The sequence below is a fragment of the Cervus canadensis genome, chromosome 23, assembly GCF_019320065.1.
Source record: "Cervus canadensis isolate Bull #8, Minnesota chromosome 23, ASM1932006v1, whole genome shotgun sequence".
Lineage (NCBI taxonomy): Eukaryota > Metazoa > Chordata > Mammalia > Artiodactyla > Cervidae > Cervus > Cervus canadensis.
In genome coordinates, this window is record NC_057408.1 from 4,565,442 (window position 1) to 4,580,337 (window position 14,896).

At 39.2% G+C, this 14,896-nt stretch overlaps 1 protein-coding gene across 4 annotated transcripts in view; it reads right to left on the reverse strand.

Annotated features, from left to right (window-relative positions):
- Positions 1-14,896, reverse strand: part of DYM (dymeclin) — a 382,103-nt gene that overhangs the window by 118,261 nt on the left and 248,946 nt on the right. For all 4 annotated transcript variants that reach the window (XM_043444328.1, XM_043444326.1, XM_043444327.1 and 1 more), the window contains one exon: positions 6,887-6,989. In XM_043444328.1, coding sequence (XP_043300263.1) covers positions 6,887-6,989 — 103 coding nt within the window. The remainder of the gene's footprint in view (positions 1-6,886; positions 6,990-14,896) is intronic.

Below are 14,896 nucleotides of genomic sequence, written 5' to 3' on the forward strand. Positions count from 1 at the left end.
CCTTGGAGAACTGATTGATTTTAGGGCTGAAGCAGAGGAAATATGAGATGAGTTGGAGCACCGTGAAGGTTGCAAAAAGAAAAAAAAAAGGTTGATGCATATTCAAAGGGTAGCGGACAAAACCTGAAATGGCTAAAGTTGGAATAACCTGAGTAACAAAATAAGGACAGTCCTGGATGATAAGAAGAAAGTAAGTATCCAGGAGTTTATACTGATAGAAATAAATAACTGCACAGGCAAGAACTTTGGGGTGAGGTGACAACTCTTCCTTGCAGAATTCCATTTATAAATGTAGAGGGAATGAGACAAATAGAAAATCATTCCAAACTCAGTAAAATAATGATGCAGACAAGACTGATCAATGGATGCTAGGATTTGTAGGAAAATGTTTAGGAAAAAACTGTATATTGGCATTGTCTCCAAGTATCTTCCCCATATACTCTTCCAATATAGTAGAAATATTTAATAATCTAACAAAGTATTTCCAGTATAGTGAAAATAACTACTATATAAAGCATACAGGAATTATAAAGGGAAAATCAGCAAGTTTACAGTGAAGAATATTGGCAGACATCATCCTAGTGATGTGATCAAGTGAAAACATCACCAGTGCGTGTGTGCTAAGTCGCTTCAGTCATGTCTGACTCTGTGCGACCCTACAGACTGCAGCCTGTCAGGGTCCTCTGTCCATGGGATTCTCCAGGCAAGAATACTGGAATAGGTTGCCATTTCCTTCTCCAGGGGATCTTTTCAACCCAGGGAATGAAGTCGGGTGACTACCTCTTTTACATCCCCTGCATTGGCACGTGAATTTTTTACCACTAGCACTACCTGGGAAAGAAACCCAAACATCACCAGTAATATAGACCAACCCTGCATATTCTCTGGAATGATGCTCTGAGAAAGGCACATCACTTCTGTAGTATCCTTTTCAATAATGCATAACATCAATCTAATCATAAGAAAATGCCAGACGAACCCAAATTGAGGGACATTCTGCAAAATAACTGATTAGTACTCTTCTAAAGTGTCAAAGGTCATGATATACAAGGAAAGACTAAGGAAACATGACAACAAAGTGCAACGTAGGATCCTGGACCGGATACCAGAAAAGAATAAGGGCAATAGTGTTAAAACTGGTAAAATTCAAATGAGGTATGTGTTTTAGTTAACAGTATTGTACCAAGGTTAATTTTTTAGTTTTGAAAAATGTTTTATGGTTATGTAAGACATTTACAAAGGGGAAAGCTGGTGAAGGCTATATGGAAATGGGGAACACATGTACACCCATGGCTGATTCATGTGAATGTATGGCAAAACCCACAATATTGTAAAGTAATTAGCCTCCAATTAAAATAAAAAAATAAAATACTCTTTGTAAGTCTAAAATTATATGAAAATAATAAAGACAGAAAGGACTGAGGGAGGGAAAAAAGAAAGAAGGGCGAGAAGGGAGGGGCAAATAAGTAATAAACATGACAAAAACGTAAAGATCTTTATCTAAAAAGAAAAGTACAAGGTAATAAGTTCTATTTTCCCTTCTTTTCAATCTAACTCCCCATAGGTAACCACTATTTAATATTTTCTTATGCACTATTCCAGAAAAGTTAAATGCATACTTCCAATCATACATGTACATATAACCTATATACTATAAAGTATGGTTTTGTTTTTTTCTACCAAATAAAGTGTTATGGATATCTTTTCATATAAGTCTATATGGATTGAATTTGTTTTAAAAAATATCTGAAGAATACTGCATTGGATAAACTTAAACTTTAATCAGTTCCCTAAAGATAGATTTTTTTCCCCCTTATATCCATATTTTTGCTCTTAAACCAGGCCGAAAAATTATGGCTTCCCAGGGGGCACTAATGATAAAGAATCCACCTGCTAATGCAGGAGACATAAGAGATGAAGATTCAGTCCCTGGGTCAAGAAGATTCTCTGGAGGAGGAAACGGCAACCCACTGCAATATTCTTAACTGGAAAATTTCATGGACAGAGAAACCTGGCAGGCTATAGTCCATGGGGTTGCAAAGACACAAGAGCGACTGAACACACTTGTGTAATTGCATTATCTAGTTGACTTTAGCAGTTTCTAAAGTCAAGTCATGCTCAAGAAACATATTTTCCCTCTCTGAAAATATTGACTTTTTCAGAGTATAAAACTAATTTTTCTAAATTCACTCTCATGCCACAATGCCAGCCAAGCTGGTATCTACATGTTATTACACTCAACAAATAGTTCCTTTCTTTCCACAGTGCTCCAAGTAAATGGAGCACTGAGATAATGGCTTTTTAAATGGCTTCACTGAGATAACATCCACAACCACGTGCATGTATGAGTACACGGGTACTCAGTCGTGTCCAACTCTTTGTGACCCCCCTCGCCAGGCTCCTTTGTCCATGGGGTTTCCCAGGCAAGAATACTGGAGTGGGTTGCCATTTCCTCTTCTGGGGGATCTTCCCGACCCAGGGGTCGAACCTGCATCTCCTGTATTGGCAGGCAGATTCTTTACCATTGATCCAGCTGGGAAGCCTTTACAACCATGTACTCTGTTAATTTAAATGCATAATTTAACAGTTTCTAGTACATTCAGAATTGTGCAACCATCACCACAATCTAATTTTCAAACATTTTTATCATCCCTGAAAGAAACCCTGAACCATCCATCAGCAGTCACTGGTCATCCTGCATCGGATCATGGATTTTTTCCAATAAATATAGTCGGTCCTCCATAGTCTCAGGTTTTACTTCGGTGGATTTAACCAGCCTTGGATAGAAATTTCTATCCATGGTTGGGTAAATCTGAGGATATGGAGGGCTGACTGTACTATACCACTTTATATAAGGGACACGAGCATCCTTGGATCTTGGTATACGTGAGGGCTTCTAGAACCAATCCCCCTCAGGCATTGAAAGACAACAGCACACTATGTTTTTTCCTATACGTACAGCTTATGATAAAGTTTGATTCATGAATTAGGTACTAGAAGAGAATGTCCAAATTGCTAGCATCACTACTCTTGTGCTTTAGGGTCATTAAGCAAAATAAGGCTTATTTAAACACAAGCACTGCTATCCTGCAACAGGCAGCTGATAATCTGGATGGCTACTATGTGACTAATGGTCGGGATATGCTGGACAAAGGGATGATTCATGTCCCAGGCAGGATGGAGCCGAACATCGAGAGATGTCATCATGCTACTCAGAATGGTGTGAAATGTAAAACTATCAACTGCTTATTTCTGGAATTCTCCATTTAATATTTTTGGACTGCAGTTGACCGTGGGTAAATGAAACCTCGGAAAGCAAAACTGGGGCTAAGAGGGGGATGACTGTACTTGCTTAGCAAGTTGGTGATAAACCCTTAGTTACTATTTCTATATCTGGGGATTTTTCTGATCTGGCTCCTTACTCTTTTTGGCCAGGGTCTTTTTGGCTTTTGCCTGTGCATTTATGTTTGGAATGAGATGGGAAAGTGGATCCTGTGAAAAGGTTAAAAAGTTCTTTGATGATCATATGGCAATATAATTTGGTTCCTTACGATTCCACTGAGAATAAACTAGTCATCTCAACTAGTTGCCAAGATAATCATTAGAAATTAGGGAAACAATGTTTACATGTAATTGTGACAACAGTCCTAATTAAAAGCTACAGTTTACATTTAAAAAGCGGCTATAATTCATTTATTATTTTTGTTTCACTGCCTATATTCAGATTTTGTTTTATATGGCCAAAGTTATTTTAAGAGGTTTATTCTTTTCTTTTTTTCTATTTTGGCTGAGGCTTGAAGCAAGTTGGGTCTTAGTTCCCTGACTGGGGATGGAACCTGTACCCCCAGCAGTGGAAGTGCAGAGTCTTAACCACTGGACTGCCAGACAAGTCCCTAGGGGTTAATTCTTAGGAAAACAGTGTTGAAAGATTCTTCTCTAACAATTCTCTCATGTCTTTTTAGTCACTGAATTAAATTTTATGAAACTCTGATATAAAGACACCAAAACTCAGCCAAGTCAATTGAACTTCATTCACTAGCCTTCCTAGATGCCTTAATCACTCTCTGACCAGCTATCACTGTAGTGAGCATTCTCTCTCCCCATGGAGAGCTCAACTGCAATTTTTGTTTTATTTTCCCTTAAGCAGTCAGGGCATTTCCTCATTATCTAGAAGCTGGCTGAAGGTTTCAGGTTTCTCCTGAGAGGTTCAGACAAAATGGCTGTACTAAAGTACTAATATTAATGTTTTTGTAACATGCTATTTGTTTTCTATGTTGTTACTCAATTGACTGGTGAATTATCCAGTATAATGACAATAAACTTTTCTTAATAAACTCAGAAATCTCTAGGTAGACTGAAAGTACTCTATGTACTACAGTGAGAAGAAAAACAAATCCTTATTTTTATGCACGTATTCAAACTCTCTGCTAATATAGTTCTCTCAGTCCTGGTGTAGAAAGTATACATCTGGGAATTCACTGCTGCATTAAGGCCCTTTCATTTTCCTTTTCCGTCTTTTACAAACAAGTGTTCTAATGCATTTGTTGAGGACACAGAATTTTATGTGGTTGTTGGCAAAGACACTTAACAAATGAAATTTCTGGGGAAGAAAAAGGGAACATACTTTATTCATTCAATTAATGGCCAAGTTAAAAGAGAATGATAATGAGAACATGGTTTCAAAAGTTCCCTCTATCATACACAGTGTTTTTAGCAATGAGAATGACCAATAAAACATGAGTTGTCACCAAGAACTACCGCAGCACCTACTTTTGATGTTGCTACTGTTTTCTTTAGTTACCTTTCAGTCTAGTGGCAGGAGGAGTGATTCACAATTATCGATACTACGACTGAATCAGTGTTACCCACCCTCTTCACTTAGCTCTAAGGAAAGGCAGCAAAATTCAAGTTCATAAACCTATCTGAAAAATGCTGTGATTTGCAAAGTCTCATACATACAAATGTTAAAATAAGACTGTCAATGACAGCTTCATAGGAATTTTCCTTGTATTTCTAGAAAGCAGATGCTTGGAGAAGTTCCTTTTTATTAACACTTAGTGAAAATTTCATGCAGGAGGAAAACAAGGACTCTATAAAAACCGTACAGTTCAATAGCAGTCCTCATATATCCATTACGAGTTCAGCTTGTGCTTTCACTGCATAATCACCTCCATAACTGGCAAATGCTGTTAAATATGACCCATTTTCTCAAAGAAAATATCAATTTTCAGGCCTCTGATTAAAGGAGAATACTACTAAGGCAACCTCAGCATACACATTCAACACATTTTTTGTGGAATGAAACAACAGGAATACTATATAAACCAAATTATATGTGTATAAAAATGACAAAACATTTACAGATGAACAAAATTCACATTCTTAATAAACATAACCCTGTTGCCACTCTGGCCCCAGATGTGGATTCCAAGGAGCAAGTACAAAGAATTACTTTTCTTAGAACAAGTTATGACGAGGAAAGAATTATATCAGCCATAATGCTCATTTTTTCAAAAAGATGAGAATATTCAGCTAGCAGGAAAAATTTAAAAGATATTTTTTTTTTTTGGTAAGAGAGAAGTACTTTGGAATTTCAAACTTAATACCTGAAATGGGATGACAGATCATAACATCTTTCTCACACACACACTAAATAAATAAATAAAAGAGAAGAAAAACAGCGCCAGTCAGGTTGTGGCTGCACATAGCTATCTCTGTTTATCAGTGTCTGATATCCGGACTGGGTGCTGTTCCCACAGTCTCGTATCAGCACAACCATTTAGAAATGAAACAAACCACAGCAGGAAACAAGCAAAACAACTCTCTGGCTGTCTGGCACATATCACCACTTCAAACTCAGAATATAAAAATTCTCTGCTCAAGTTTCTGAATATTGACTTTAAGTTGTCCCCAGATAAACAAATAGGGACGTCCTTATTAGAACTGGATGAACTATTTCTGTGACTCGTGACATGAAAGTTTTTCGTAGCCTCATCTAAGCACGCTCCACAATATAAGAAGTGTCACAGACAATGCCGCTGTCCTAAAGGAATCCACATAACGGGTTCCCCTTCTCATTCCACAGGGCTCCTCCCTGGGCTGTGTCTATTCTAGTCTATCATCATCCTCTGAGGCCAGGTGGTAATAACCTCTTCATCTTTAAAGCAGGGGGAACAAATGCCACATGTTACTGCTGGTCTCTGCTGACCATGACCGACGAGACCAGGGCAGACACCCTGGACAAGACCCCCAGCAGAGCCAGTTAGATTCTCTCTCCTGGGACCTGAGGATGGCAGGCCTCTGAACAGCCAGCAGAAGGCATGACTCTCACTGAAACACATTAAGGGTTGGAAGGGAGTGGGGCGGAGGAGGGCTGAGGGCTGCTATTTCAGACAGCAACTAGAGAAAAGGGGCCTGCGGGACGCAGCAGCAGAGTGAATCTGAAGCAAAAAGAAGCAGATAACAAAACTAAATGTCCAGAAAGACAGGCTATTTTGAAGAATCCAATGGCTTTTCAACCTTAGGTTCTTGTTCCCTGAAATCCAGGTGTGTATCTTCCCCTTGAGTTTAGTGAGAAACCTTTGCATACTTCTTATAAAATTCCTCCTTTCATTTCTCTGTAATTAGTTTGGGTGGCCTTCCTGACTAAAGTAATAAGATTCCTAATTATTAACAATCATTGATTTAGGTTTGACTTTCTTCAACCATGTGTTAATAATCTTTGAAAAAACTTTTTCCCTTAATTTGAAATGTTTCTCCTTTATTTTCTGTTACAGGTTTCTCAGTGGCCAAGAACAGTCAGAACTTGGGAAGAGGGGGAATTGTTATTTTTTAATTTAGCAATGAAAGGAAAAATTTTTTATTGACAAGTAAGGTAACTACTTACATAATCTGGTAGAGGAACATCATTGGAACTCAGCGAACCTCTCAAGGACTGTGTGGCTTGTTCCAGAACTTTGTTGTGTTTTTTTGACAGCAAGGAAAACAAGCTGAAAAAACAAACAAAAGCCCAATTATATTAAAAGAACTAAGTGTCTCGTTTCATAGGTTTTATATGAAATTATATAATTACACAGAATGTCAATTATTTCAAAATATATTTGTAAATGATTATTTTTTCATGCCTGTGTGAACAGCAAGATTAACAATACTATTGATATAGTAAATGATAAAGTGAAAAGAATGTTTAAATTCTAAGGGCTCTAAAAAATAAAAGTTGAAACTTTCAGATTACTATCATGGAAAGAACAGTGGACAGAAATTTAGAAAACCTGGGACATGAACTGACTTTACGAGTAACTCAGAGTGTATACTCTGTTACAAATCACTTAAGCTTGCTGTATCTCAATTTTTCTCATCTTTCAAATAAGTGTATTAGATTATTTCTCTAGCATAATATACAGTCCATGATTCTATATTATGGCTTTATATTCTTATTTCTCAAAAAGACTGACTTTCAATATTTGTATTATAAGATTTTGTTTCTGGCCATGATGGATTAACTGGTACTGAATAACTTGCCTGTGTAAACAACTAAAAACTGAACAAAATATATGAAATAACTGCTTTCAGATGCTCAACAACATCTGAGTACAGGATCATGATCCCTAAAATAAGAGCGACCCACAGCGCTGTGTCGTCACTCAATCGTGTCCGACTCTTTAGGACCCACGGACTGTAGCCCACCTGGCTCCTTTGCCTATGGAATTCTCCTCTGCTACTGGAGTTCCAGTGTCCTGCCCAGGCAGGAATACTGGAGGGGCAACCATTCCCTTCTCCCGGGGATCTTACTGACACACGGATCAAACCCAGGTCTCCTGCACCGCAGGTAGTTCTTTACCATCCGAGCCACTACGGGAGTCTTTTGGGGGGACCATGTGATTCATTACCTAGAAAGTGAGTTTCTATCTAGAGGAACATTTTAGACTGTGGCTCAGAAAGCTGGGGCCCAAGCAGTGCACAAGAGTATTGTACTGAGAAGACAGACATGAATTTGGGGCTTCTGTGGCAGCTGGAATTTGCAGAGTAGATTGTTAGACTGGAGGGAACTGCAAGAGGGAAGTCCAAAACCTGCTTCAGTGTCAATTCTTGAGTGTTTGGCTAAATACTAAGCTGTGCTGTGCAGAGACAGACCTCACAAGGTATGACAGTGAACCGCCATTCAGAAGGCACAAACCGAACAGAGATTTGGGAAATCACAAAAGACTGGAGGTATGCTGAAGTTCCAGCCTGTCAGAATGGAGAACACTCAGTTGAATTCTTGGAAAGGTGATGTTTTAGTAGTATTCTAACCAAGAGTAAAGATTATTTTAAGATGGATCCTAACAGAATTAAGTGAGTGATTTTCAAAGTATAAAACAAATTTACATTAAATATAAATGGATTAAACCCTCTGGTTAAATGACAATAGACTGTCAGACTAGGTAAAAAAACTAAACCCAAAAGCATGCTATTTATAAGAGCCACACTTGTAAATTTGAAGATACAGATAAGTGAACAGTAAAATGATTCAAAAGAGATATTGTTTAATACAAACACTAATCATAAGAAAGGTGGAGTGGCTATATTAATATTAGACAAAGGTTTAAGGATAAGACTATTACTAGAGATAAAGAGAGAAATTTTATAGTGATGAATTTACCAAGAAGCTGTAACAATCATAAATGTGTATATGCCAAATAACAGAGTTTCAAATATACATAATTATATCATCCTAATATTAAATCTACTGTATCTAATGAATATAGAATTCCTCTTTGGGCTAGACAACAGGTTAAAAATAAAGACAATTCTGATTCCATGTACTTTTCCATATAACTATGGCTTGTAGTATCTTTTTTAAGGCCTGAAACATTACTCTAGTATTTCTTAGTGGTATCTTTCTAAATAGAATATTGATCTGAATATCAATTTAGGAAAATACCTAATTATTTCAGATGCTTTAAATGGGATAATTACTGAAAATAAGACTACTAAGTATTCTTTCCAGATTAAGTATTAACTAACATTAAAATGTTAAAAAATGAATGAAAACGTTTCTTAACACTTATGGGTAATGCTGGATATGCACAAAGCAAATGGAACAGAGCCAAGAATATTCTCTAGATTCACATTCAAATACTGCAGGAAAATCAGTGAAATAATTACTGGGTGAATAAGTGTGAAATCATGTAACACTGATCAAGCACATGTTGATAAGAGAGATTTCTGTGAAATGGAATAGTCCAGTAAAGTTTAATGAAGGGGTTAGACTTCATATAAAGTTTTGAAGAGGAAAATCTGTGCAAGAAGAGAGAGAAGGCATTTCCAAACAGAAGGCAAAGCACAGAGGCAAAACAGGGGACAGAGAGAAGAGTGAGGTGGAAGTGTGTAAGGAAGTAGGAAAAAGACTCAATCTGTAAGGGTTTGTGCACTGTTTCTGTCATTTTATTTTTATGGATCTTCTTTACTTGAGTTTTAGTTTTGCCTTGTTTTTTCTTTTTCCAGATTAAAAGTAAACATCATGCTTTTTCCTCACATTCACTCCCATGACCCCTGGTAACAAATGTTAGCAGTTTATTATCTATGATTCCAGAAATGTTATATTCATCAAAGCATGTATAGGAATGAATACTGTACATATACATCCATGCTTTTTAATTCACAAAATAGGTATTGCTCTGTACCTTGCACTTTTTCCACTTAATAATACAATCTTTGATTCATTCAATAAAACATATATTGACTGTTAGTTAACTGATATCCAAGCATATGTATAAATCACATTTTGATTAATCCATTAGAAAAGTATCATTGCAATGTTTACAATTTTTTGTATCATAAACAGCACTGCAGTGAAAACCCCTGTACATAATTTTTAGCATACCTGAGATGAGACTGACTATAGGATAAAGTAAAACTGCTGAGTAAAAGAATAACTGAACATAGGACTGAACTGCAAGGTGTATATATTCTTAAAAACAAATTATTTTTCAGGCAATGAAAATTAAGAGATAAAAATATGTTGAAATAGTGTATAAAGCATATTCACAAGGAAATGCATAAAAGGGGGAAATTAGTTAAGATTCACCTACTATGTTGTTATGTTAACTCACTTCAGTCGTGTCTGCCTCTTTGCAACCCTAAGGACTATAGCTTGCCAGCTTCCTCTATCCACGGTATTCTCTAGGGAAGAACACTGGAGTGGGCTGCCATTTCCTCCTCCAGGGGATTTTCCCGACCCAGGGATCAAACTGATGTCTCTTAGGTCTCCTGCGTTGGCAGGTGGGCTCTTTACCACTCGTGCCACCCTGGCAGCCCTCTGAAATCACAGAGCTACCTACAAAAGCAGGCTTCTGCTCAGGACACTTTTGGCTGCACAAACAGACATACACCCAGGCATGCCAGCTCTGCACACGGCCACATTCTAAGGCCTTCAAGGTCATTATATTACATAACTAAATATACAACTTAGCAAATTTTCTGAAATAAATGGAGTTTCAGAAGCTTTTTGAGATGGAATGGTCTTTGGTGGTGACTCTAGTACATGGCATGGCAAGACTCAAAGGGGCATCAACTGGGTGCCCAAACAGAAAGCTAAAGCAGTAAACACACCTGGAAGTGAGCGTTTTGGTTTAGTAGGAGGAAAGGGGGCAAGTGAAGTACAGCAGCGCGCTTTATGTTTACATAATACCAGAACTGCTTCTTGGACTCAACAAACCCGGGATTTTCTCAGTCAGTGTTCTAAGAGTGTACCCTTCAGAGAAGGACAAAAGAGGTAATCTATGGTAGCTTTTATCGTCAATTGAAGACATTTATGAAACGAGTCCTGGGAATCAAAGCAAAGAGGGTTTGATAATGCTTTCTTCAGAGAAGAAAGGCTAGTTTGTTTATTTTAAAAGAGAATACTAACAATCTGCTTTCCTTGTTAGTAGAAGACAAAACAAGGAAGGGAACTGCAATTCAAACACAAGCTCTTTCAGTTGGACACAACGGAAAATGTGACTGCTTCGGGCCTGCAGTGTTGATATGGTCCACCTCAAGAACCTATAGCTATGCTCCCAGCTGTTTTGAAGAAGGTCGATGTAGGAACAGATGATCTGAGGTCACTTCCAGTTTTCTATCATGAATGAGAAACAGAATTCACACTTACTCAGGCTATTATTCTTCTGCCAATAGGCTTCTGTCTCAGTTCTGTTAGCCAGAGCTCTCAAAGTTTTCTTAAATTTTTAAAAAAAAATTCTAATTTTGTCTTCCATTTGGCATTTTTAGGGCACAATGACCTAAATTTATATGAGACATGATTTGCAAATTGCTGAGAAAAGTAACTTTTGCTTAAAGCTTTTGCATTCAAAATACCAGCTCCAGTTAAATGCTAGTGAGAGTAAGCAACACACATGATATTTGTATGGAAGGGGTAATTCTGATTCTGGAAATAAGTGAAACTGACTTCCAAGTGCACTGATACTCAGAATATAGCTGTCATGATACTTAATTTAAATTAGAAAAAGACTGGATTTTCCTTTTTGTACAAGAATGTTCATTATAAATTGGTTTAATGGTGAAAAACTAAAAGCAGTAAAAACTCTGGTCAAGAATACAGTGGGTAAGTAAACTGTGTGTTTATTTGACACAGGTGTGTTTATATGACATAGTGTGTCATATAATGACACTATGTAGCAATTAAAGGTTATCTAAACGGGATAAATCTCAAAAAAACAATGTTCAATGAGCAAGGACCCTGGTAGAGAATGTGAACAAGGCATTATTATTTATTCAGTGTCTTTAGCATACAAATCAACATTATATATCTTCTACAGATAAAACTTTTGAAGTAATAAAACACACATGGAAATGATAAACACGACATTTAGGATAGTCATCATTCTCTGAGAAAGGAAGGAAATGAGATCAGGGAGGAAGAAATGAGAGGCTCAGCACGCACTCTCTCAAATGTTCTTTCAGTTATACTAGATATATACATACTATATATGTATATATATTTTTTGGTTATACTAGATATATACATACTATACATACAATACTTTGGCCACCTGATGCAAAGAACCAATTCACTGGAAAAGACCCTGATGCTGGGAAAGATTGAGGGCAGGAGGAGAAGAGGGCCACAGAGGATAAGATGGTTGGATAGCATCACCAACTCACTAGACATGAATTTGAGCAAACTCAGGGAGACGGTGAAGAAGGCCAGGGAAGCCTGGTGCGCTACAGTCCATGAGGTCCCAGAGTTGGGCACAGCTGAGTGACTAAACAACAACAACGTATCTAGGGGACTTCTAGGTTACCCTGCCTTTTTGGTGTATGCCTGAAATATTACACATTTTAAAAACTAATAAAAAAGAACACACTATCCTGAAGCAAACGGAGCCCCTGTCAACAGTCAGCATTTCATAAAAGAAAGAAGCATATAAACACGCATGATGAGTCCAACCTGGAATGTGCTACTGGCTGCTGCAAAGGGCTGTCATTTAGGTGCCCAGTTGGTGGTGAAGAAAAGACAGTTTAAAGACAGACTGTGAAGGGCCGCTTATGGCACATCAAGAGTCCTGGACATTTCTATATGGAGTGAGAAGCTAATGGAAGCTAATCAGTCTTACAAAATGAGTACAGAGATGTGGTTCCTTGCCCCCAAGGAACTCAAGTCTAATGGAATAAGGGGAAAATGTCTACAGTATTGGAATCAGAACACCATGGGTCTGAGAGAGTGATGTGGGAGTAAAGCTGAAGGTGAGGTGCATCTCCCAGAGGAAATCTATCTTGACAGTGGCCTTGAAGGTTAAGGGGCTGACCTGTGGGGAAACGTAAAGGGGAAGGGAGAGCCATTCTGAAAGGCGGAGAAGCATGGAGAAAGGCACAGAGACATCAGGGGAGTACCCAGAGCTTACGAGGCAAAGCTAGTACAAGTCCACAGAGGGGGGAGCTAACGCCAAGAGATGAAGCCAGCAAGATTGGCAGGGCCTGTTTAAAAAAATGCCAAGAGGTTTGCACCGTCAAGTTACTGAGACAGACAGTAACTCAATCATTTACCAAGAACCAACTATGTGTCACAGATGAGCAACTTGTCTGCTTGGGATACAGCTACTAGCAAAAGCCACAAGACCTCTGTTTTGCCCTCTTGGAGGGCACAGTCAGGTCAAGGAGGATATGCTTGTATACAAGCTCTCCTGTCACTGTGGTGATGGAGAGATGCGTGGCCTACAATAGGGACAAAGATGAGGGTGTCTGACCACACCTGAAGTGGGGACAGGAAATCATTTCTGGAGATGATGCCTGAGCTGAATCTTAAGGACCAATCTGAAGTTAGCCAAGCAAATCAGGCAATGGGAAAGGTAACGTGGGCAGAGAGAAGAGTATGAGAGGAAGCAGAGAAATCCGAGCACCTTGGGTACAGTCGACAGTACAGCACACATGCTCGTGAAGTGTTAAGTAACTGGCACACCACGTTATGGTCAGGGCAGGAACAGGAATACTTTATTCATAAAGCGCCTCTCGTGTCTTAGTGAGACCTTGGACTTGATCCTGAAAGCCAGAGGTGTTTTCTGACAGCAGGACTACAAAGATAAGTATGAGAGAAAGCTGCAAAGCTGCTGGGTTCAGTGTCCAGGTGGGAGGTGGGCAGGAAGGGTGACTGAGTTCCCTTGTTCTTCTCTGTTCTTCATCTCTCCCTGACGCTCTTTCATCTCAAGGTGGCTGCAGAAGCCCTGTCACAGGACCTGAACAGCCCACACCTGTGCAGGGAGGTACAGGTACATCACAATTATACTTGTTTGAGACAGATTTTTGGCCCCTAGACAGCACAGGAAGGTTGGACAGGGTGGGCAAGAAAACAGGAGTGGAAATAGAAAGATAACATGGTGTAACTTTTACGCCACTAAAAGTGAGAGGTCAGGAGGTATGAAGCAGATATGAGCTATTTGGGAAAAAAAGGAATCCTCGATGACTCTCAGGTCTGGGAAATCTAGTGGCTGGCTGAGAATGTGACCGAACATGCCAGGGATATAAGAAGAGCCAAAGAGCAGGGAGAAGATCCAGGAAACAAAGAGCTGTGTCTCAAAGACAACAAGCGCAGCAGCAGGCAGACCGACGGAGCTTCCTACGCATCAGACACTGTTCATCATCAGATACCACCTGACTGTGCTGTTAATCTCCAGCCTTTTTTATTTTGAAGGGATGATAAGATTGAGGCAGGGAGTGGTTAAGGCTCATAGCTACTAAGTGGTGGAGTCAGAAGTCAAATTCAGGCAGATGGGCTCTCAAAGTGGTATTCTTAACAGTTCTGCCATGAAACTCAGAGGTGCTCCGGAATATCCAGATGCCCATGGTTAGAAATGTCCAGATTCCAAAAACACTCACCAGGTGCTCAGGAAGGATGTTAAGAAACTTAAGGGCTGTTAGCATCAGTTGAAATCACAAAAGTACAGGTGATCACCCAAGGATAACATTACCAGTATAAAACAAGATAAGGACAGAATTCTGGGTAAAGCCAGTAAAGAGTACTCGACAAAAGCTCAGAGTAGAAGAAGAGGAAGAGAAGACATTCTTCTGGAAGTCAGGAGAATCATCTTAAGAGGGGAGCACTCACCACTGTTAAAAGGTAAAGAAGGACTGAAAAAAAGAAAGTCACCGGATTTGACACAAGGCAAGGAATCAACGGTGATGGTAAAAGAAACTTATTTTCGGTGGGGAGGAGGAGGTGGAAGCTGGCCGCCGGCGGCTGGGAGAAAAGCAGGCCGTGGGGGACAGGTGGTGCTGGGGCGAGGAGTGAGCGTAAGAGCCCGCAGAGAAGGCAAGGCAGACAGAGGGCGTGACTAGGAGGGGCGGCGGGGTCCCTCCTTGACCACCACAGACAAGGCCACAAGAACCTCGCCGCTGCTCACAATGTGCGGTCACGGCCTCT